The 25,316-nt window shown below is 34.2% G+C and overlaps 2 protein-coding genes across 2 annotated transcripts in view; both read left to right on the top strand.

Annotated features, from left to right (window-relative positions):
* LOC126886334 (uncharacterized) overlaps positions 1–25,316 on the top strand; it is a 121,017-nt gene that overhangs the window by 59,648 nt on the left and 36,053 nt on the right. Inside the window, exons 12-19 of the mRNA XM_050653205.1 lie at positions 4,146–4,341; positions 8,706–8,929; positions 9,583–9,785; positions 9,883–10,135; positions 10,195–10,359; positions 12,475–12,603; positions 12,657–12,978; positions 20,626–20,864. Coding sequence (XP_050509162.1) covers positions 4,146–4,341; positions 8,706–8,929; positions 9,583–9,785; positions 9,883–10,135; positions 10,195–10,359; positions 12,475–12,603; positions 12,657–12,978; positions 20,626–20,864 — 1,731 coding nt within the window. The remainder of the gene's footprint in view (positions 1–4,145; positions 4,342–8,705; positions 8,930–9,582; positions 9,786–9,882; positions 10,136–10,194; positions 10,360–12,474; positions 12,604–12,656; positions 12,979–20,625; positions 20,865–25,316) is intronic.
* LOC126887458 (phenoloxidase 1-like) lies at positions 1,386–24,526 on the top strand. The gene is made up of 11 exons (XM_050655000.1): positions 1,386–1,410; positions 1,551–1,676; positions 4,146–4,341; positions 8,706–8,929; positions 9,583–9,785; positions 9,883–10,135; positions 10,195–10,359; positions 12,475–12,603; positions 12,657–12,978; positions 20,626–20,864; positions 24,228–24,526. Exons 2-11 carry the CDS (start codon positions 1,566–1,568, stop codon positions 24,363–24,365), a joined length of 1,980 nt encoding a protein of 659 aa, XP_050510957.1. The 5' UTR covers positions 1,386–1,410; positions 1,551–1,565; the 3' UTR covers positions 24,366–24,526.

Genomic DNA, 25,316 nt, shown 5'->3' with positions numbered 1-25,316 from the left:
AATATTGAATTTAACTAATGGCACCACAATAATAATTTATTTGGAACGAACACAAAAGTTTGGGGGGTTTAAGGGAACAAATCTCCCATAAAATTTTTATGGGGTTCACAAATTTCACTATAATTTTTCTTTAAGATTTTCTTTCCATAAGAATGCTACATGTCCATTTTCAACAAAAAACCTCTAATAGTTTTCGATATATTAAAAAAATCGATTTTCATTTTGTAACTTCAAAGGGCTGTAACTTCTTTTGTGTGCATATTTGTACTAAGGTAAGTTAGGTTCATTCAAACTATTTTTGATCCCAGAATATGTGGTTTAATTTATGACCTTTATTTTTGTTACACCCTGAATAAACAACGCATGAAGGATTACCTTATTTTTATCTCTCATATTTTATATCCCTCTATTTTGTATATCATTTGGCTTTGGTCCAAACTCTAAGAATATTTTCCTCTTCGCGTATCCTCTTATAAGCATATACATCCTTGTTTGTAGTTCTTCCCGTCTTTTGATATTTTTGAGTCCATTGATTATACTTTTAATCTCTCCTCCATAAGGAAATTTTCATTATCATCTGAGTTTTTCCATTCAGTAATTCACTAAAATATCTCTCCCATATGCCCATCACTTATTATTTTTCACTCGTGAGTATTCAATCTTATTTTTTCATGTATGAACTCCCGTTCTGTTTTTAAGCTTGTTGATAAAAAGAACGTATTCCTGTTTTCTGAAATATTTCCTCTATTTCTTGTATTATATTGTTTCATTATATTCTCTTTTCTTTCGTCTACCTTGGTACTATTCTCATTATTTTTCTTTGATCTTTGTAGCTCTGGTTCGTACCATTCTTCTTTCCTCTGCTCTTTTAAAGCATGTTTCAATAAACCAATTCTGCTCTGCTTTCATTTGCAATACTGCCGAATAATTTTATCATTTTCTATAGTTATCGCCTCTATTTTAGTTTATCACACTTGCTCTATTCCTAGTTTCTCTTCGTCGTTCTGGGATAATAGACCTTTATTGATTTTATTGATATACTTTCTTCTTATTTTCACTTCACTTAGCTTTTTTATTCAAAAATTGAAAGTCAATTAAACAAGACGCCATCTTGTAACATTTTATTGCGATTGAGATTTAGAAGACCTCAAAAAAGGTATAACCGGACAAGGAATAAAAGGAAAAAGGCAAATTAATACATGTTAGTCAAAAAATTGTATTTATAAAAGTATGAAAAACATAAACAGTTACTCGCAGACAAAATAAATAAAATAAAAAAATATATTTTGTCTGTGAAAAACCAACCTAGTGATTAGATTAAAGTATGTTGACAACATTTGAACTAAATAGTATAAAAGCAAGTTTTTTGTTAATTGTATGCAGTATTTTTATTCGTCAAGTGCGCTTCAGGTATTTTTTTTCGACCACTTTTCAAACCTTTTATTTTTAATGTTTTTATTTTATTTTATATTTTTTTTAATTTTCCTTGATTGTAATTGTTTTTGAATACTTTGTGATTCGATTTAAAATAGCTTAATTTTTTATTCTAGAATAAACGAAGAAAGATGTCTTATATAAAAAATTATATTGTCAAGTTATTTGACAAACCAAGAGAATTAGTCATAATGCCTAAAGGAGATGACAAAACTGTCTTTTCGGTTCCACCAGAATATTTGGTAATATATTTTTAATAATGATTATTATTTTATCAATAATTCTTTCAACATCTTCAAAGCATCGGATTTTAAATCGTATTTAAATAATAAAAATAATTAAATCTTCTTCTTCATGTGCCCTGTCAGTTGCGGACGTTGGCTATCATCATAGCAATTTTAATTTTGTTTGCGGCGTTTCTGAATAACTCGATCGATGTTAGTCCAAACCATTGGCGTAAGTTTTGAACCCATGAGTGTCTTCTTCTTCCGGGTCCGCGTTTGCTTTCTATTTTACCCTATATTATCAGTTGGAGTATATGATATTTATCATGTCTCATAATATGACCGAGGTATTCAAGTTTCCGTTTCTTAATTGTGACAGAGATTTCTTTTTGTTTTCCCATTCGGCGCAGTACCTCTACGTTGGTGATGTGAGTCGTCCAGGATATTTTGAGGATACGTCGATACACCCACATTTCGAATGCTTCCAGCTTTCTCATTAATATTTCTGTCAGTGTCCATGCCTCTGCGCCATACAGCAAGACTGGAAATACATAGCACTTTAGCAGCCGTACTTTTAGTGGGAGAGATATGTCGGAATGGGTGAATATATTTTTCATGTTGTTAAATGTTGCTCTGGCCTTTTCAATTCTAGATCATAGTTCGGTTGTTTGATCCCATTTAGAGTTGACGATTATTCCAAGGTATATATACGAGTCAACGTGTTCAATTAGTTGGCTTTTAGTTTTCAATTGTCTGGCAGGTTTTTGAGTTTTGCTGACCAGCATCCGTTTTGTTTTATTTATGTTGAGGTTAAGTCCTCTTTCTTTACTCGCTCTTTGTACCCTGTCCATAAGATACTGAAGTTCATCGATACTACTGGCAAGTACGACTGTATCGTCCGCATATCGGATGTTATTTGTCAATTGTCCATTGATTTTTATGCCTTCGTTTCGGCTGTCTGATTCCAGTAGAGACTTGTCACAATCCAGATGTCCTTATCATCAATTCCTATGCTTTGTAGAATTTCAATTAGTTGGTCATGTCTCACATTGTCAAAGGCTTTCGAGTAATTTACAAAGCACATGTAGACATCCTTGTTCATATAGTCCGTTCGCTAAACTCAGACGCAACTGGCTAGATATTTTAGTCGGTAATTTTGCCAATTTTAGTCAAATTGGCAAAAAATAATTACTAAATAGTTAATAATTACTAAATAGTTAGTAATTTTGCCAATTTTTGCAAAACCGGCAAAAAACAAAAAAATTACCGACTAAAATATCTAGCAAGTTGTGTCTGAGTTAAGCAAACCGACTATATCTCTACACCACTGTACCACAGTATATAGAGGTTCCACAGTATATGGAACCTCTATATACTGTGACTGTACTAATACTTGCAGACAAAACACTGCTTCCCTTGTGCCCAAAGCGTTCCTAAAACCAAATTGTGACTCATTGATTTCCGCTTTACACTTGTAGATTCTGTTATATATGATTTTGGTGAAGACTTTGGTGATATGATTATCAGTCTATGTTGGTCACACAATTTAGTATTTGGCTTTTGAGGAATGGCCACGAAGGTTGATTGTAACCAATTTTCCGGAATTCTGCAGTCGTATATATTATTAAAAAGAGTGGTTAGGGTTTCTAGGAATGAGTTGTCCGTTTCGCATAAGAGTTTTAGCACTTCAGCATGAATATTGTCAGGTTCTGGAGATTTGATATTTTTGAGGGAGCATATTGCTTTTTATTTATCTGAATTGAGAATGGAAAGACTGTTTTCGGTGATTTCAATTGAGTAATTATTAGGGCGGTCTGAAGCAAAGAGGTTTTCAACATATTGCTTCCATGTTTCTAAAACTTTTGTTGGTTCTGAGATCAAAATTCCGTTGGTGTGTCAAGTATGCTCGTTGCTGAGCTGTTGTATTTTCTTTTTAATTGTCATTTCTTTTATCTTCTTGTGCATGTTTTGGTAATCGTATTTCTTTTCATATTGTTCAATTTCTTTACATTTTTCCGATAGCCATTCGTCTTTAGCTTCTCTGATTTTTGTTATTATTTTTTTGTGTACTTCTCCATGTTTTGGTTCGCTTTTGTTTTTTTACTTCCGTCGCTCTTCCACCATGTCAAGGATATCCTCAGTCATCCATTCCTTTTTCTTCACTTTTTCTTTTTTCAATAGCTGCGCACAATGTTGTATGTTGTCTGTATAGCATGCTCAATTTCATTCCATTTTTACTTACTTTAGATATATTCTCATTATCCTGTTTAATTCTTTGTGTAGGGATTCTTGCAATAATTAAATATGCATTCAAAACTAGAAAACTATTTTTCTTACGGTTCCATCTTCAATTGTAGGTTGGATATCAACATGGCAATAGAAAACTGAACTTGATTTCTTTTGCTTTTTATTCAAATATTTTTCCTTAGTACAGTAAAGACATAGTAAAAAAAATGAAATAATTTATGTTAATTTTTCTTCTTTTAGCCGGATCAATACAAACCTATCGGAAATCAAATTGTAACTAGATTTGGACAAGAAGCTGAAGGGGGCAAAATTCCAGTTAACACCATCTCCATTCCACCTTTGGGCGAAATTCTAGACATAAAAAGAGATGAAAACTTTTCTCTATTCATTCCAAAGCATAGAAGAATTGCTGGACAGCTGATAAATATTTATTTAGGTAATTAATGTCATGTCATCATCATCAACCCTCTACAACCCATGGTGGGTTGTAGAGCCTGTTCCATAATCAGCTTTCATTCCTACCTATTTTTTGCCTTGGTTTTCCAATTTCTCACTAATAACGCTCGCAAGTCGTCTTCCACCTGGTCCTTTTGAGACCAGCCTTAATAAGAGCGGATGCCTTTATTTTGGTACAATTAATCTACAACGGAGAAAATATGATATAATATTGTTACACTTCTTGTAATACTTTTATTCAACTCAACAGAAATTACAATACTTTAACAAGCTGATAACTGCAAACTTCAAATACTCAATTACAACTGAACTTTAAAATGTCAAACACATATATTTATATAGATTTCTGACGTTCTAGACATCACCAGCCATTGCTGGGTTATTCCATGACCTCCAGAACATTCTCGTACGTGACTACTTCTTCTTTAACGTCGAGGAACTTTTTCTATGTAGGATTAATCTACGGAACTGTCATAACACTGCTCCCTCCTTTATAGTTATTCGCCTCGAATAACTGGTCTATCAGGATCTGGTTGAAGCCAACAGGGTGGATCAGTTCCATGATATGGGGCTAATCTTTCAATATGAATACCTTGGGTTTACTTCTAGCTGAAAAGTCGATGCCGTAGACTAGATCATTTATTTTATTTAAGATGGTGTACGGGCCCTCCCAGTTTCGTTGAAGTTCTTGCGTGTGGGATTGTATAGCCATACTGGGTCACCTCTTTCGAAAGTTGTCCCAGTAGCTGGCACATCGAACCTGGACTTGACTTTATCACTTTGAAGCTTCAAACTTTTACGAGCAAATTCGTGGACTTTTTACAGTTTTTCTCTTAAGTTTTCTAGGTACGTCAGGGATGAAGGTTCTTCTTAGCAAGTAGGCAATTTTCCGAAAATAAGATCTTGAGAAAGCTTTATTTCTCTTCCGGTGATCATCATTGATGGATAATAAAAGGTTGCTTCATGTTCAGAACTTCTGTAGGCTAACAGGAATAGAGGAATTAGGGTATCCCAATCTTTTTGATTATCAGCAACAAACATTGAGAGGTATTGACAAATAGTTCTATTATGTCTTTCAATCATTCCGTCTGATTGTGGGTGGAGAGGCGTAGTGCGAGTTTTCTTAATACCCAAGATTTTCATTAATTCTTGCCATAATTCTGATTCAAAATTTCGTCCTTCATCAGAATGCAATTCTAAAGGAACTCCATGTCTTGATACGACGTGTGTTATAAATGATTCGGCTACTGTAGTCGCTTATTGATAAGGAAGGGGTGAAATTTCAGGCCATTTTGAAAAATAATCCATTGCAACGATTAAGTACTTGTTACCTCTCTCTGTCGTTGGAAGTGGACGGAGAATATCAACTGCAAATCGTTCAAAAGGCTCTCCGGAAAGATATTGTGCCATTTTACCACGACTTTTTGTTCTAGGGCCTTTTCTACCGTTACATAAATCGCATTTCTTACACCAATCTTCCACATATCGGCGACAATTTATCCAATAAAATCTGTCTCGAACTCTGGCCAGTGTCCTTTTTACTCCAAAATGTCCTCCAGACAGTCTGCTATGAAGTTCTTGCAACACACTTTTAATGTGTGATTTTGGCAGTACCACTTGTTGAACAATACGTACTCCATCGGAACTTTCCCACTTCCCATATAACAAACCATTCGAAAGATGCAAGGATTCCCATTGAGCCCAGTACGCCTTTATTATAGTTCGACTGTATTTAGATATTTCCTGCCAAAGAGGTCTTACTCCATTTTTAAGCCAATCTCGTATAACTCTTAAGTCGTTATCTTTTGTTTTGACTCTTCTTAATGTTTTCCAGAGAAGTTTGGTCATTATCTTCTTGCTGTTCAACTGTGGTCATCCGCAGACTAACTTCTTCGATTACATTCTCTTTTTGCGCTAGCTGACGTTGGCTTTGAACTTGTAATTCATTTAATGCATTTTGGAATTCTTGTAATTGTTTATTTAACACATTCTTCTCTTTCATCAGTTTTTGACATTTGTTTTCCAGATTGGACTGTGTAGTTTTTGCATTATTTTGAATTACCTTACACTCTTCTTGCAATATTGTCACCTGTTCTCTTAATCTTTCTATTTAATTTTTACTAATCGCCAGTTGTTCCTTCAAATGACTAACTTCAAATTCCAGTGTATTCTCTTCCTTTCTATGGTCAGTTGTAGGAAATCTGTTTCTTAGTGACCATCTACCATCACTTCTAGTGGGACTTTGCGACAGGATTCTGGATGTCGAACTAGGCGACCTTCTGATCTCATTATTTGATTCTTCTTTCATCGCCTGGACTTTATGTCTGCAATTATTTTGCAAATGTCCCGTTCTTCAACAATTAAAACATCTTCTGTTTTGATTTTGAGATTGTTGAATATTTTGTAGTATACTTAACATCTGGGATAAAATTAATTGTTGATTATCTACGGTAGTGACCTGCTCATTTTCTTTAACTGTTATTTCTTTTAACTTTGGAAGATATTTGGAAATACTTTTCGCCACTTCATACTCCTGGGCTGAGATTAGTGCTTTATCTAGCGATTTGTGGTGTTGTAATCGCAGAGCTAGTTGCATTTCAACATACTGTAATCCATCTATGAATGTCTGTATCCCGATTTGTTCTAGAAAATCTTTAGGTACCTGAGGGTACGCCAAATGCAATAGTCTTTTAATATCGGCCTCAAATTCTTGCAGGCTTTCATTATGTTTTTGATACCTAACTTTCAGCTGACTTTGAAAAACCTGTTTTATATGTTGCTGGCCATATCTTGTCTCTAAAGCTTGTACAAGAGAGGTATAACTGGGTGCACCCTGGGGAAGAAATTGCAAAACAATTGCTGCTTGTCCTCGAAGCGACACCACCAAGGAAGCTGCCATTTCGTTTTCATTCCAGCCATTTGCTCTAGCTGTAGCTTCGAATTGAAAACGATAAGTTTCCCAAGTTGTTTGGCCATCGAACGTGGCTGGTTTTAAAATTTTGCTACTTCTAATTGTGCCTGGATCAACGATGGAAGATGAAACGGCTGTTTGCTCGGAGTCGACATTAGTAACTGAAACAATATGAGATAAAGAAGCTTGGGTATTAATTTTGTTTGCTAACTCGACTATTTGTTTTTCTAAACTATATTTCAAATCTTTTTGTTGCTGTCTTAAATTGTTTTGTTGCTGTTCTATTTTATTTTCTAAATGATTTTTTTGTTGGTCTATTTTACTGTCTAAGTAGTTTTGTTGTTGCTCTATTTTGTTGTCTAAATAATTTTGTTGTTCTATTTTATTATCTAAAGAGTTTTGTTTTACTTCTAATATATCTATTTTATTAGTAATTCGACTTACCTCTAACTTAAAATGTTCGTGAATTTGGGACAAACTATTCATAATTTCTACCTCTGCTTGTCTACGCCTCTCCTCCTTTTTGTCTACGCATCTCTTCGACTTCTTGCCTACGCTTCTCTTCATTCTCTTTCTCTTCTTGCCTACGTTTCTCTTTCAACTCTTCCATTTTTAAAAACCATTCGGGGGGTCCTGGCGTATCCATTTCCTTACTAAATTCTGTAGATCTCGTATTAACCATTCAAAAATAATTAAATATTTCTTCTATCCCACCTCTGTCGCCAATGTTACACTTCTTGTAATACTGACATTCCAATGGGGGTTATTCCATGACATCCAGAACATTCTCGTACGTGACTTCTTCTTTCACGCCAAGCGACTTTTTCTCTGTAGGATCTATCTACGGAACTGTTATAACAATATATAAATCTAAAATACGACAAAAAATGACATGAACTACAGAAACAGAATGAAAAGTGAAGAAATTAGAATAACATGTGAGATAAAGAAAAAACCAATGGGCTAAAAAAATAATGGAATCAACATAGAAAAAATTGCAGACAATAGCTTCATGAAACTAATAAGAGAGCGATAGCAAAATGCAAGAAGGCATTAGGATATCCGAGAAAAAATGGCTGGATATTCAAAGGTTGGTCAGAATACGAAAATACCTTGAAAATAATGAAAAGATGAATACATTTATGTTCCCCTTAGTATATGGGTATCTACAAGAAATAATGTAAAACCTGTTTCCCAATATTTATTTATCTCAATATTACTACATTTCTATAAAGGTCTCAAAATCTAAAGTAATGGTTTTGAAAGAGATACTGATTTTTTTGCTGCTTAAATTCTTACAGAATTTTTCAGGAATATAAGGTTTATAAGGGAGGTTTATTTTTATTACTTTACGATTCTTTTTAGGAGGCCATTAGGATAATAAAGGCACTATATGTGTAAGCCCTCTATAACATTATATTATGTCTTTTCAGGTATGCGAAATGTTGATGATCTTCTCTCCGTTGCTGTCTATACTAGAGATCGCATCAATCCACATCTTTTTAACTATGCCCTCTCTGTCGCAATATTGCATAGACCTGACACCCAAAATGTGGATTTACCATCATTCATCATCTCATTTCCTGATAAGTTTGTAGATGGTAAGGTGTTTGCCAAAGCTCGAGAAGAAGCTACCATTGTACCTGATGGATCAAGGGTAAGCGTAATTTTATTTGCGTAGAAAGTTAGTTTTTATCACAGATTGAACTTATATCAACACCTTAAATGGTAAGGTGCAGTCTGTTAGACTGATAGGATTTAAATTTTTGCACTATCTTCATACCGAATAATACGTCCCTTAAGACGTAACAGTTTCAATTCAGTCAGTGAGAATACATAATTCCGTTTGTGTTACAAAATATATTTTGTTTTTCCTGGACAGTTTGTAGTTAACTCATGTACTTTACACTAATGTTCTAAATACAATAAAAGAGTATGAATAAACTATGATTTTGCTAAGAACTTGCCAGCGTAATTGGTTTCGTGGACAGCCCGCTCCAAGCCAACGTGATCCAATTGTAAAAATCATACATACCTTTAAGGATCGTTGCTGCTTTGTCGTTCTAGTCATTGTTGTTTTTCGGCTTAAGCCTCTAGTTTATTGTGAATGTAAATGCATTGAAACATTATATTGTTTCACATTTATTATGCTTTAAGTTTAAATATGTAATATAGAAATAAATTGTGCAGTGTCTTGTATATTTTGTAAAGTTTTTATGACTTATAGGTATAGTTTGACAGACTGTACCTTACCACTTATGACTTATGTAATATTTTTTCACCTTACCGATAAGGATTAATGACTTTTAGACTCCAATTGAAATTCCGAGAGACTTTACTGCTTCAAATTTAGAACCAGAGCATCGTTTAGCCTATTTTAGAGAAGACCTAGGTATTAATCTTCATCACTGGCACTGGCATTTGGTTTATCCACATGAAGCGGCTTTTCAAGTCGTAAACAAAAACAGAAGAGGAGAACTATTCTATTATATGCACCAACAGATTGTAGCAAGGTGAGTTTTGGTTAAGCGCAATTTATTGAGAATGGAAGTATTAGCCATCTCTACATTTTTAATATATATTTATTTTTTCACAATATTATACCTACAGGTATAACTTTGAACGGTTATGCAATGGTCTTAAGCGTGTTGAACGGTTCCTGGATTGGAGAAAAGACATTGCTGAAGCCTACTTCCCCAAACTTGATAGCTTAATCGCTAGTAGAACTTGGCCTGCTCGTGTTTCTAATGAAAAGCTGTCCGACCTTAAGAGAGAAGCGGATCAAATTGTCCAGGATATTGCTGATCTTGAAAGATGGAGGGATAGAATTTTTGATGCTATTCACAATGGAAGAGTTATGCGGGTAATCAATATATTTTATCCAGTTTTTGTTTAATAATTAAATAAGTATATATATTTTAGCGTGATGGTAGCTTTATGAATTTAACAGAAAACGAAGGTATCGATATTTTGGGAAACATAGTTGAATCAAGTATTCTCTCACCTCATAGAGAATTCTATGGAGATTTGCACAATATGGGCCACGTTTTTATAGCTTTTATTCACGATCCTGATAATAGGCACCTTGTAAGTATTAAGATTTATTATTTAATCACATATCTTGCACTAAAACTGTTTATCCAAGAAATTTAATACGATTCATGAAAGAACTGGACACTTGGGAACGGAATGGGACGTTTCATCGCCGCCGGTTCATCGCCGCCGTTTCGATGTCGCCGGTTCATCGCCAGTCCATTTCATCGCCGGCCATTACATCGCCGGCCGTTTCATCGCCAGTTAGTCAGTTGATCTTGTATTATGGGAGATGACACAACACGACGTTAAATTCAGTTCAAAACTTATGACAAATAAATAGATAAAAAATATTATTATATTAATTTACTGTTCTATTTCTACTTCCCCTAAATTTGATACTAAACAGTATTAAATTTGTAGTGTTAAATTATATTTTATATTATAAAACTTTAAAAGTCTATTAAAAGATTAAGTTTGGCAACGGGAATGGTCATATCTCGCATTTCCTAGAATTCCTAATTAATACTAAAAATAAATAATAAATGTAACTGTCGAAAATTGGTCGAAAATTCGGAAATATATCAGTCACCGATTAACTGACTGGCGATGAACCGGCGGCATCAAAACGGTCGGCGATGAATCGGCCGGCGATGAACTGGCGGCATCGAAACGGCGGCGATGAACTGGCGGCGATGAAACGTCCTAGACCCCTTGGGAAGTATAAAAATATTATTCTTCTTCTTGTGCTGCTTTCTCCTTTAGTGGAGGTTAGCGACTACGCCGGAAAATCTGTCTCTGTCTAATGCGGCTCTAAACAAAGATGTTGAATCAAGGCCGGTCCAGTCTCTGATATTTATAAGCCATGAAATCTGGCGTCTATCCCGTTTTCCTTTAATCCTACCCTGGATGATCAGTTTTTTTCTAGTAGCTCACTTTTCTGACTTTTATGATTTTTAGCAGTTCCCTATCTGTACATATTCTCTGTAAATATTCTCCTCAGAACATTTTCGTTAGTGGTGTGGGTTGCCCAGGGTATTTTCAAGATTCTTCTATAAAGCTAGAGTTCAAAGGCTTCTAACTTGTTCATCAGTGTTATGTTGAATGTCCAAGGCTCCGTTCTATACAAAAGTATTGACCACACATAGTAATGCAGAAAACGACACCTTAGGCTGATATTAATGCTACTGTAATAAAACAACCTTTTCATTTTGATAAACCCATGTCGGGCTACCTCTATTCTCGCTCTTATTTCTTGTTAATAATCAAGTTGATTATTGAACCAGCAACCAAGATATTTGTATTGGTTTACGTATTCAAGCTGTTGGTGGTTCACATGTATTGGAAGGGGTAAATTTTTGTTACTTGATATTTTCATAGCTTTGGTTTTCGCAGTATTGATCTTCATCCCCATTTTTTCACAACTCTCAGTAACCCTATTTAACAGTACATATCTGCAGACTATGGTCCGAATCAGTCATTAATACTGTGTTATCTGCATAGCGGATGCTATTTACATCTTAGCTTTATCAAATAGCTTTTATTCTCCTTTTTTATATTTGTGATATAATTCTTCAATTTTTAATATTTAATTTAACATTCAAAGAATATTTCTTCTATTTTTTGTTACATGACGATATTTTAATGTCCCTTATTTTATTAAAGTATAGTTTTCGATTGTATTCTACCTATTTCTTTTGCTTTTCGGTACTTTATAAAGTTATTTTAATCTTTCACTTCCTTTTCCAAATTTATTGTATATTTATTATCCAGATTTAGCCATACAGCTCTCACTCCCTCCGAGGGGAAAATTGACTCATCCCAGATACTTACGATATCAAAAGGATTGAGCTCTGGTGGGACTCTTTCCGTGTTATCGAGCCTATGTAGGTGACATGGTATGCAGGAATATATCCCAAAAATTTTAGTACACATCTGGTCGTCGAGAGTAGTACTATAGCTTTCTGCATGGTATTATAGAGATGTTCATTCACACCCAGCTTTTTTATGTTTTCTATGAGGTTCTTCGGAATGATACCAGTAGTAGAGATACCAGATACCAATAATAGGTATTGTCTGCTATCTCTTGATGAAGGAGATTAGTTCATATATTATTACGTACATTTGTATATTATTTATGTAATCTACTCTTGTTTTAATAAATAATAGGAGTCTCATGGCGTTATGGGCGATACCTCTACAGCTATGCGTGATCCTATTTTCTATAGATGGCATGGGTTTATTGACAATATTTTTCAACAATTCAAGTCTACGTTACCAAGATACACTATTGACCAGGTAAACATAAATTGTTACCCAAATCAATCATACATTAACTTTATTGTTTTTAGCTAAATTATTCTGGAGTAACTATTGAAAGTATTTCGATAGAATCAGAAACTGAAAAGAACATCTTCAACACATTTTGGCAACAGTCAGATGTAGATCTCTCCAGAGGAATGGACTTTCAACCTCGGGGTCCTGTATTTGTCAGATTTACACATCTTAATCATCAACCATTTAGTTACCGGATTGTAGTAGACAACAATGGGGCTGTACGTCAAGGAACTTGTAGGATTTTCATGGCTCCTAAATTTGATGAAAGTGGGAGACCGTGGTTATTTGTAGATCAAAGAACTATGTTTATTGAACTCGATAGATTTAGAGTTGATCGTAAGTATTTTTTTTCACATTTTATGTATCTAAGAGCAATAAGAGAACCACGCTAGTTTAGAATTTACATAGCTTTAAGAATATACTTTTTCTTCATCTGCCATCTCCTGTAAGAAGTTTGGCAACCATCATGGCAATTCGCACTTTCGGTACCACTGATCTAAAAAGATCAGCAGAAACGCAGTTAAACCAAGCTCTCAAATTGTTCAACTAGGAGACAGGAGATGCGTCTTCTGCCACGGCTCCTTCTACCCTGTATTCTTCCTTTAAGAATATTACAGTAGTTATACTCCGGCCCCAGTGGTGGGCGAACTGGGCGGCAAAGTTAGAGGCGGCAAATTTTAGAGGACAGCCAATTTTTAAATTGAAGAAATAATAATTATAGATTAACAGATAACAGATGTAAGAGATAATATATCATAGATTTACAACTAACTACTACAGTTACAAAATGTGCAATGGTGAAAATGTTTAGAGAAAGTCGTTCATTTATTCTGACAAACAATTCTGTGTATTGTTTTTTCTGTAAAATGTTTTCTAACGTCAAAATTAAACTTACTGAAAATGGATAATTATTTTAAAACATATGGCTGAAGCTTTGTCCAGCCACGTTAAGTCTCCAGCTCATCTACAGTCACAGCGACAGTGGGTAGAACAAACAATTAGACTAGAATCAGGCAAAACCATAGACGAAGAAACACAAAAAGTTCTAAATTCAGACACTCGCCATTAGAAAAATGTAATAAAACAACTTATATCAATATTACAGTCCTTAGCACAACAATGTCTTCCATTGAAGGGCGATTCTGATAAACTGTTTCATCAAAACAATGGTAAATTTTTAAAGCTTGTTGAGCTCTTTGGAAAAACTGATTATGTTTTACAAGAGCACATTAGGAGAACAACGAATGGTAGTAACAAGCAGCATTACTACTTGGAAAAACGTATTCAACACGAAATTATTCAGCTCCTTCATAACCAAATCAAAAATAAAATTTTAAAATTTTTGAAATAAGAACAGTATTATAGCACAATTTTAGATTGTACACCTGATATTTCTGGGGTGGAACAGATGACTATTTTTGTAAGTTTTATCAATTTAGGTTCCTGTTCACAAAGTGTTACAATTGCAGAACATTTTTTTGCATTTTTGCCTGTACTGGAAACCACTGGCTTGGGATTACAGAAGTTATTTTGCAAAAACTGAATGAAATGGGAATGCGTTTGGAAGATATGAGAAAACAAGGGTATGATAATGAGGCAAACATGAAAGGGAAGAACTTAGGAGTCCAAAACAGAATTTTGAAAATGAATCCTAGAGCATTTTTGTCCCATGTTCTAGCCATTCACTCAACTTAGTCGTGAACGATGCTGCTAAATCCTCACAGATTGCAGTTTCTTTCTTTTCCTTAGTGACAAAAATTGACAAATTTTTGCAGCATCTATTCATCGTTGAAATCATATTTCTAGCCTGACTTTGAAACCTTTGTGGTTTCAATGAAACTACAAACTACGAAACTAGATGGAAAAGTAGAATTGATGCAATTACCCCCATCAGATACCAAATTGAAGAAATCTACGATGCTCTTGTAGAAATTACCGGCAATAAAAACAACGATAAAACAGTTGCTCATGAGGCAAGCTGTTTGGCAAATCAAATCCGCAATTTTATTTTTCTTTGCTCTGTGGTAATATGGCATCTCATGAGTCTACCAAGGGGAGGGGCGGTGTTTGTCGTCTTGCCCAGGGCGGCAAAATCCCTAGGGCCGGGTTTGGGTATACTGACACTCTTTCACTATATTTTACACTAAAACGACGTATTGCTTCTTTGATGAATTGTAAAGGGATATCATGCTGAATGATTTCGGTACTGACGTAGTAGGGAGCATCAACAATAGCTCGCACTACTTTATTTTGGAACCTCTGCAATAGGGATGTGTTTGAGTTGCTAGCAGTTTCCCACAGCTGGATGTCGTAGGTCCACACAGGTTTCAAGATTGTTTTGTATAATAATATTTTGTTGTTTAATGAGAGTTTTGATCTGCTACCGATTAACCAATACATATTTCTTAGTCTGAAGCCAAGTTGCTTGCGCTTAGCAAATATATATTTTGTCCAAGTCAGTCATCGATCCAGGTGCCTGCCGAGGTATTTGCCGCTATCAGAGTGTAGAAATTGACAATTAAAAAACTGAACAGCAGGGTCCGATGGAAGTGCCGATATGTCAGATATGATTTTAGAAGTTAAAAGCGGGGAGATTGAAATGTAAAACTGAGATAAATACAGGGTTTTTACCGGTGGCGCCCAAAATCCCGACAGCCAGAATCCCGACGACCAAAACACCGACACGCCAGAATCCCGACAGGCCAAAATCCCGACATACAACAATCCTCGCATAAGCAAAAATCCCAGACCACTACATTTTGAATATTTGTTGTTTCCTTTTCAAATGCAATACCAAAATCATATTATAAAGTATTGAAATTGAAAAATTAATTACTTACTAATAAATACGGGTACTAATTATTATGTATTTTAAAAGAAAAAATTATTAAAGACTTCATTTTATAATATAAAAGCTATACTTACTGAAATGAAAGGTTGTAAGTGACATGATAAATATTGGTCCAAGAGCTGTGAGACATTTTTGAGTAGGTATTTTAGGCAACCTGAAAATTTTTCAGGTGACTCTTCTATGATAGCCTAATACAAAAATGCCGGTCTGGCTGGAGGGTAGCGGTTATTTTCCCCAAAAATCCCCCCCAAAGTTAAACAAAAGGGTAAAAATTGTTATTACGAAAAATATCATTGACGTGACTTTAAAGAAAATTTAAATATTCAAATATAAAGAAAATAAACAGGCCATGCGATTTGAGGGCGATTTTAACTCTGCAAGATACTTGCATGGGCGCCCCAGGATTATTTTCAGGGGATGCATCTGAACTTCAGAAGATTTCATCTGAATCTGTACATATTATTAAAGAGTATAAAATATACAACTATACATGCATAGCTATGTACATTCCTTCCGGACAGGGAGGTGCAATTGTTATTTTGAAGGGTATTCTTTAATATTAAAAATAAATATTCTAAAAAATACAGCTTTTTTTTGGTGAAATTTTACAACTACCAGGTGATCAAACAAATTACGCGTGCATATAAATGAAAAGCGCTATTTATAGGTAAGCAGAAGTGTGAGAAAGATCGTATACCGATAGCTGTTTGCGTCCTCTGTTGTAACTGAGCGAGATCGTTCGCTAGAGAGAAATCACGTGACCTGGCGATATCCATGTTGTTGTTTCTCGAAACGTTAGAGTAATTATTATATATTATAGTTTTTTAAGTAACTTTTTCTTAATTAAAGAAAAATAATACGTGCATACAATACATTTTGCAAATATGATAGAAAAAGACAAATTTATTATTATAAATATATAGGTAGAAAAGTATAAAACTATAAACTAAATTAATTATGTGTCCTAATCTTGTACTTCTTCTTCAAACTCCTCATCTGAGCTTAAATATTCATTCTCTTCTTCTTCGTCAGACTCAGATTCCTCTTCTACATGATCTGTAAATAGTTGTAATATGTATTTAGAATAAATTAAAAACTAATAAGTGATTAATTAGTTGAGTTGCTACGTATTCTCCGTCCTTTTATACGGAGTCGAAGCCTGGACAGTCACGGGCGCATCTGAAGAAAGACTTGCCGTTGTTGAGATGTGGAGTTATCGAATAATGTTAAATATATCATGGACACACGTAACAAACACGGAAACATTAAGAAAGGTGAAAAAGGCAAAAGAAATACTCAACACTATGAAGGAAAGAAGCATGAGCTACTTTGGTCATATACTAAGAAATAAAAAACGTGATGTGATTGGTTAAATAAGGAAAAGTATTATGCATTGGTTATATAAGTAAGAATACGTAGCAACTCAATCAATTAATCACTAATTAATTTTTCATTAATTCTAAATACATATTACAACTATTTACAGATCAGGTAGAAGAATCTGAGTCTCGAGGGGAGTCTGGCGAAGAAGAAGAGAATGTATATTTATTTTAGCTCATTTTTCTTTCCTTCATAGTGTTGAGTATTTCTTTTGCCTTTTTCATCTTTCTTAATGTTTCCCTGTTTGTTAAGTGTTGTGTCCATGATATTTTTTACATTTTTCGATAACACCACATCTTAACAATGGCAAGTCTTTCTTCAGATGCGCCCGTGATTGTCCAGGCTTCGACTCCGTATAAAAGGACAGAGAATACGTAGCAACTATTAATCACTGATTAATTTTTAATTAAATCTAAATACATATTACAACTATTTACAGTTCATGTAGAAGAGGAATCTGAGTCTCGAGGGGAGTCTGACGAAGAAGAAGAGAATGAACATTTAAGCTCAGATGAGGAGTTTGAAGAAGAAGTACAAGATTCGGACACAGAATTTATTTAGTTTATAGTTTTATACTTTTCTACCTATATATTTATTTATAATAATAAATTTGTCTTTTTCTACCATATTTGCAAAATCTATTGTATAGTAAAAAGCTATAATATATATAATAATTACTCTAACGTTTCGAGGCACAACAACATGGATATCGCCAGGTCACGTGATTTTCTCGAGCGAACGGTCTCGCTCAGCTACAACAGAGGACGCAAACAGCTATCGGTATACGCTCTTTCTCACACTGCTGCTTACCTACAGCGGTTTCATTTATATGCACGCGTAATTTATTTGATCACATGGCAATTGGATAATTTCACCAAAAAAACCTGTCATTTTTAGAATATTTATTTTTAAAATTAAAAAATACCCTGTCAAAATAACAATTGCACCTCCCTGTCCGGAAAAAATTTACATAGCAATGCATGTATAGTTGTATATTTTATACTCGTTAATAGTATGTACAGATTCAGATGAAATCTTCTGAAGTTCAGATGCACCCCCTGAAAATAATCCTAGGGCGCCCATGAAAGTATCTTGCAGAGTTAAAATCGCCCTCAAATCGCCTGGTCTGTTTATTTTCTTTATATTTGAATATTTAAATTTACTTTCAAGTCATATCAATGATATTTTTTGTAATAACAATTTTTACCCTTTTTTTAACTTTGGGGGGATTTTTGGGGAAAATAACCGCTACCCTCCAGCCAGACCGGCATTTTTGTATTAGGCTATCTGTATAAGAGTCACATGAAAAATTTTCAGGTTGCCTAAAATACCTACTCAAAAATGTCTCACAGCTCTTATACTATATCTATTAAATGAAAGTAAACTTGAATTCAGGATTTCATTATACATACACTGTGTCCGTAAAGTATGGAACAAATTTTTTTTAGCTAAACAGAGCATTTTAAGAAATAATCCTGAAACACGTCGATTTTTGATTTTAATTTACCGTATTTTAAAATAATATTCTAATATACAGGGTGAATTACTTTCGAGTAATGACGTCACCGTCATTTTTTTTTAATGGAACACCCCCATTTTGTCTCAATTTTCGGATTACTCTAGCTGAGCTGATTCCAAAAATGTATCACATGTTGATTAAAATTGGTACAGGGTGGACAAAAATACAATAGTTTTGTGTGTGTTCATAAAGAAACGCGTTAGTTAAATTAAAAATATTATCAAAAATACTTATTGTCTAGCCGACAGAATATGATGAAATATATGACTTTATAAATGTTCGAACTGCAGCCCTTGCTGTATTTAACAGTAACCCAAACGTTGTACAAATTCTTGTTCAACCTTGTTCATTGTGTCTTGAGAAATATTGTTTATTGCTGTCCGAATTCTCTGTTTTAATTCTTGAATATTTGCTGGTTTCGTTTGAGACACAACATTCTTCAGATGGCCACACATAAAATATTCCAAAGGATTGAAATCTGGTGACCTCGCTGGCCATTCAATAGGTCCACGTCTACCAATCCACCTGTTCGGAAAAATTTCATCTAGGTACATTCTAACATCTGCAGCATAATGTGGAGGTGCACCATCCTGTTGAAACCATAAACTTTCATCAAAACCTCCAGGACTACGTCTGCTGGGAAACAAATTACGCAAAGTAGGTACGAGATACTCCCTTAAAAACTCAAGGTACGTTGCCCCGTTTAAATTACCTTCGATAAAGTAGGGTCCGATGATTCGATTTCTTACAATTCCACCCCATACATTTACCTTTTGCGAGTATTGTGTATGATGCTCACGCATCCAGTGGGGGTTTTCTTTTGCCCAGTATCTACAATTCTGACACCTCGCCATTTAACGTGAAAGTTGCCTAATCAGAAAAAATAATGTTTTGTACCAAGAGAGAGTCTCGGTGGCAGTTATCCATCATTGCTTCGCAAAATTGAATTCTTCTATCGGGATCATCTTCGTTTAATTCCTGCACAAGTTTGATTTTATAAGGATGCCATTTTTCAAGCTTTAATAGTTTGTGTACCGTTGTTTTGCTAACACCGATATCGCGACTAATTTTACGCACAGAAGTGTGCACATCTTCTTCAAAACTAAGTAAAACATCTAATGCTGTATCAGAATTTGCAGAGGGACGACCTGGTTTCCGTGCATTTTCAACCGTACCAGTTTCTCGAAATTTTTTTTCAATCTTACTGACTATTGAACGCGTTATAGGTCTTTCTGGATATTTATCATTAAACACATTGCACACTTCCATCTGAGTTCGCGATCTGTCTCCATACCCAATCATCATAAGTATTTCAATTCTTTGCTTTACGCTTAACTCATTTCTACTTCAAATTAAATCTAAGCAATAATTAAAACATTCACAAATACCAAAAATATTGTAGTACTAAACTGTCACTGAACATAAATAAATTACTAAACAAATAATGACATTTAACAAAAACATAGCCTACTATGTTTCTTTTAAATTGATAAGAAATAATTTCTTTCATATTCTGTCCGCTAGACAATAAGTATTTTTGATACTGTTAATTTAACTAACGCGTTACTTTATGAGCACACACAAAACTATTGTATTTTTGTCCACCCTGTACCAATTTGAATCAACATGTGATACATTTTTGGAATCAGCTCAGCTAGAGTAATCCGAAAATTGAGACAAAATGGGGGTGTTCCATTTAAAAAAAATGACAGTGACGTCATTACTCGAAAGTAATTATTCACCCTGTATATTAGAATATTATTTTAAAATACGGTAAATTAAAATCAAAAATCGACGTGCTTTCGGATTATTTCTTAAAATGGCCTGTTTAGCTAAAAAATAATTTGTTCCATACTTTACGGACACAGTGTATATTATTGGACTATACATATATTATACTTTGTATATTGGCAAAAAAAATAATTTAATTCATATAACCTTGTTAGAAATTTTATATAAAAAATTAGTTCATATTGAATGGTAAATACTTTTGTTTAGCAACAAAAAATAAAAAACAGATGGCCATAAACAAAAAACCAGAAATAAATGTAATGTATCAAACCTGTTGGGATTCTGGCGTGTCGGGATTTTGGCCTGTCGGGAATTTGGCTGTCGGCATTTTGGCTGTCGGGATTTTGGGGTAGACCCGGTTTTTACGAAGGGTCCGAAAGGTTATACTCTTCTATAATTAATATATTGTTTTATTTTCACTAAACTCCAATTAAATTTTTAGTAAGGCAAGGACAAAATACTATTACTCGTGCTTCAACTGAATCCAACCTAACCATTCCATTCGAAAGAACTTTTCGCGACTTAAATGCTAACAGACCTCAAGGAGGCGACGATTTAGTCCAGTTCAACTTCTGTGGATGCGGATGGCCACAACACATGTTAATTCCAAAGGGAGACACCGACGATCCAGGATTTAGATGTGAACTTTTTGTCATGATCTCTGATTACGAGGGTGACAAGGTATGTGCCAGTTTTTTTAGAAACTTGACCAATACTTACAAAGTTAATTTGTACTTAGAAAGATAAAAAGTATAAAAAACAAATAAAATGCGAAGATTTCTTATGGTAGGGGAGCCCAAGCGGGGATTTTTGCAGTTACTCGAGCGCGTCAGATTATCATATGGGGAGAAACCTGGTACCCTGCAGATGTACATATACCATATATTTGCTCTTAACACAGGGGAGTTCGTTAAGGGGGCCCGAAAAAAAAATCTATCTTTAAAAAAACTTGAAATTGTCAGATTAAGATAAGGTAAGTTAAGTACTTGCAAAATAGTGTATATTTCAAAAATCTGACGATTTGAGCCGGGCGTAAGGAAATGGGGGAGTCCCAAAATTTCACAAGAAAAAAGCGAATATTTCGAGAAATAAATGACAGATCGAAAAACTAAAAAATTGTGTTCAATATTTTTTAAAAATCTATCGAATAATACCAAACGTGACTTCCCACGGAGAGGGGTGGGGGGTAAATTTAATATTTTAAATACGAATCCCGCGATATTTCGCGAAATGAACATCAGATCGAAAAACTGTAAAATACACTTATTCAATATGTTGGAAAAACCTATCAAATGGCACTAAACACGACCCCCCACTGAGGTGGGATGGGGGTTACTTTAAAATCTTAAATAAGAACCCCCTTTTTTTATTGCAGATTTGGATTCCTTACGTAAAAATAAGTAACTTTTTTTCGAAATAATTTTTCGAATTATAAATAGGTGCCGTTATAATCGAAAAAAAAATGATTGTTGGAAATAGAAAATTAAATTAACAAATGGCAAGCGCCCACTAACATGGAAAACTTTACTTAACTTTTTTTGGTTTTATAACCTACTTTTCACAACCCAATACGTCCCCATAACGCTCGAGTGACTGCACATTTAGCATACTTTGCTCCCCTACCATTACGTTTAAATAAAATCAGGTAACAGCCAAATATGTGCTTTCTATAATTTGCATAACTAACAGACAATAAATGACTAACGCATGACGTGAGGAATCTAAAACCTGCATTCCATAACACGTCAATCTATCTATGCAAAAAGGTACTAAATTGTGTAAGTAAAAAGTATACTATAAACACCAAAATTTCTTCTTCTTATTTCTTGTACGTAGGCTTTAAAGCCTGTTTCTTCTTCAATATTAGCCTCCTAAATTGTTTAAATTATCGCACCATCTTTTTCTTCGTCTGCAAATACTTCTTTGTCCATTTGGTGACTTATTGATACTATCTTATCCTCTGCCATTTTACTAATGTGTTCGTTCCACTCCTGTTTCCGTTTTGTCACCCATCCATTTATGTCTTCTACATTACATGCTCTTCTTATGTTTTCGCTTCTCTCCCTATCCACCAGACTTTTCCCTGAAATTTGTCGAAGTATCTTCATCTCTGTTGTTTCTAGTAGTCGCAACACAATCACCAAAATTTGTGTTTTTCGAAACAAGTTTCTACATAATTTAAAAATTTGACTAAAATAAATATAATATTTTTAAATGTAGTAATGAAACACAGACTTACTCACAATCATTTAATAATACTTTGACGACCGGTTTCGATCTCTACACTATTCAGATCATCTTCAGGTCGGCGTTACAAGTAGTTAAATGCTACGATTAAAGAAAACCAGAGTTAGAACATTGTCTGGTTGTACAAATGCTAATAGAAAGCCAAAATTTGAAAAAAATTTGAAAAAACTTTTGAAAAAAAGGGGGTATGCAACTGTTGACATTTCAGAACAACAAACCGATACATACAAATGCACACCTATGAGAAACAGATACTCATAAGCATGTATAAGTACATGGATGCATGCAGTTTATGACTATTTGTTGAAAAAAGTAAAAACTTTAAAAAACTTATTAAAAATATTAATCAAAAATTAAAAATGCTTAAAGGGGTGATACACACGCGAGTAAGTACGCGAACGTATGGCTCGCGACCTTTTTCGCGCGTGTATCACCGCAAGTACGCGTACTTTAAGTCCGCCGAGTAAGTACGCCGTCGATCCAACAAGTTTGAAATCTTACTCGTAACCCGTACGTGTATCACTGCCACGAGCCACGAGCCTCGAGCCATCATGTTATTGTGTTTAAAGTTACACTTATATTTTCACTAATTAAGCAAATTGCCTAGAAATAATTCAATCGTTTATTGTTGAAAGGAGACAAGTTACATTTTATAAGTTTTGAGAAAACCGTAAAACACTATTTTAAGCTATACTAAATTATTTTGATTATTTGTTTTTGAGTAAACCTAATTATTTATAGGCTGTGTTATCCTCCTGATGAAAATATTACCATCTTATCTATGATATTTTGTTTGTTTATGCCTACCTTATATTAAATTAAAATAGATCAAAAACAAGTGCTATACTTCACATCATGATTTTGACAGCTTACCACACTTATAAAAAATCAAATTATTCTTCTATTTAACAAAACCTGATCAAAAAAATAATCAAACTCTACTAAAAAACATAAGATTTCAGCAAAATTAGGTACACAGGAAATAAAAAATTTAACCACGAAGACAGTTTCTAAATTTTTTGCTACCGACGGCGACCGCGATCTTTAAAACCGCGTACTTTAAGTCTGCCGTGTATCACCGACGGCGAGCCGAGTAAGTCCGCGATCTTTAAACCCGCGTACTTAAAGATTGCGTGTGTATCACGCGCTTTACATGCCGTTACAAGGGATGCGTTGCCAGTTCGTTGATAACATGTTTATACATGTTATACAACGAACTGGCAACGCATCCCTTGTAACAGCATGTAAGTGGATCAAAACAATATTACTATTTATTATTTTTGAATTTTGGAAGCATTTTTAATTTTTGATTAATATTTTTAATAAGTTTTTTAAAGTTTTTAAATTTTTCAACAAATATTCATAAACTGCATGCATCCATGTGCTTATACATGCTTATGAGTATCTGTTTCTCATAGGTGTGCATTTGCATGTATCGGTTTGTTGTTCTGAAATGTCAACAGTTGCATACCCCCTTTTTTTCAAAACTTTTTTCAAAATTTTTTCAAATTTTGGCTTTTTATTAGCATTTAAACCATTTGTAGCATTTGGTTTTACAAGCATTTGTACAACCAGACAATGTTCTAACTCTGGTTTTCTTTAATTGTAGCATTTAACTACTTGTAACGCCGACCTGAAGATGATCTGAATAGTGTAGAGATCGAAACCGGTCATCAAAGTATTATTAAATGATTGTGAGTAAGTCTGTGTTTCATTACTACATTTAATATGGACTCACATATATGCAACCCATTCAATATTTCTAATATTTTTAACTTACTTCACTTTTATGTGCAGATTAATCAAGATACATCAGGAGTATGTAACGATGCCGATGTTTTCTGTGGTGTTAAGGACAAACTCTATCCTGATCGCCGTTCCATGGGCTATCCATTTGACAGACAGCCTAGAAGAGGTGTTGACACTTTGCAGTAGTTCCTTACGCCTAATATGAGAGTTCAAGATGTCGCAATTAAATTTTCCAACAGAACTTTCAAACCAAGACCAAACAATTAAATACTTAAAAATATATTTTATGATATAACATGATTCAACATTATGATAATTACAGTAAAATAAAGTAATATACCTTCTTATTATTGTCTTGTTAATTCTTTGACGATTTTCTTAAATTGATTTTAAAGATAATAGTTGCTCACGGATCTTCTGAAACAATGAGTACATACCACTAGAGTTTGAAACGGTTACAATAATAGTAATGTAATAATAGCCTGGATCCCGCGTACCAAAAATAACTTTAAGAATGTCTAGTCGGACAAAGTTTGATGTACGGGAGAACTGGAACAGGGTGAGTTTAAATTGTGGAACAGGTTACAGTACAGGTTTCGAACGTAAAGCTATGAAAAGGTCCCATGTATTTTTGCGGACAGAACTTCCATTTGATTTGTTTCCCTTTCATTAAACTCTCATGCAAAAATCAGAGTGCTATTTACCACCAATATAATTCCTTTCATTTTGCTATGGAATAAACTTAAAAACAACCTGGTAGTTTTCACAGTCATAAACTTATCATGATGACACGTTTCTCAATTAAAATCACTGGAGAAAAACGAAACTGGAGACCAAAACAATGAAATAAAAAGACGTATCGTATTTAACACGCTATTATACGGTGTACAGACCTGGTCTCTCAAACAGAACAACATAAAAACATTAAACGTTTCGAGATATGGTGCTATCATCGAATGCTGAAAATAAGTTGGGATGAAAGAGTCACAAATCTTGAAGTTGAAATAATACGAAGGCTAGGAAAACACCCAGAAATTTTGTTCACGATAAAACGAAGAAAACTCGAATATTTGGGTCACCTGATGAGAGGACACGCACTAATTCAAAATATAATGCAAGGAAAAATAGAAGGAAAGC

Source organism: Diabrotica virgifera, chromosome 6 (genome assembly GCF_917563875.1).
Source record: "Diabrotica virgifera virgifera chromosome 6, PGI_DIABVI_V3a".
Lineage (NCBI taxonomy): Eukaryota > Metazoa > Arthropoda > Insecta > Coleoptera > Chrysomelidae > Diabrotica > Diabrotica virgifera.
The sequence above is the reverse complement of the archived record's forward strand: the minus strand, read 5'-3'. Positions and strand labels throughout refer to the sequence as shown.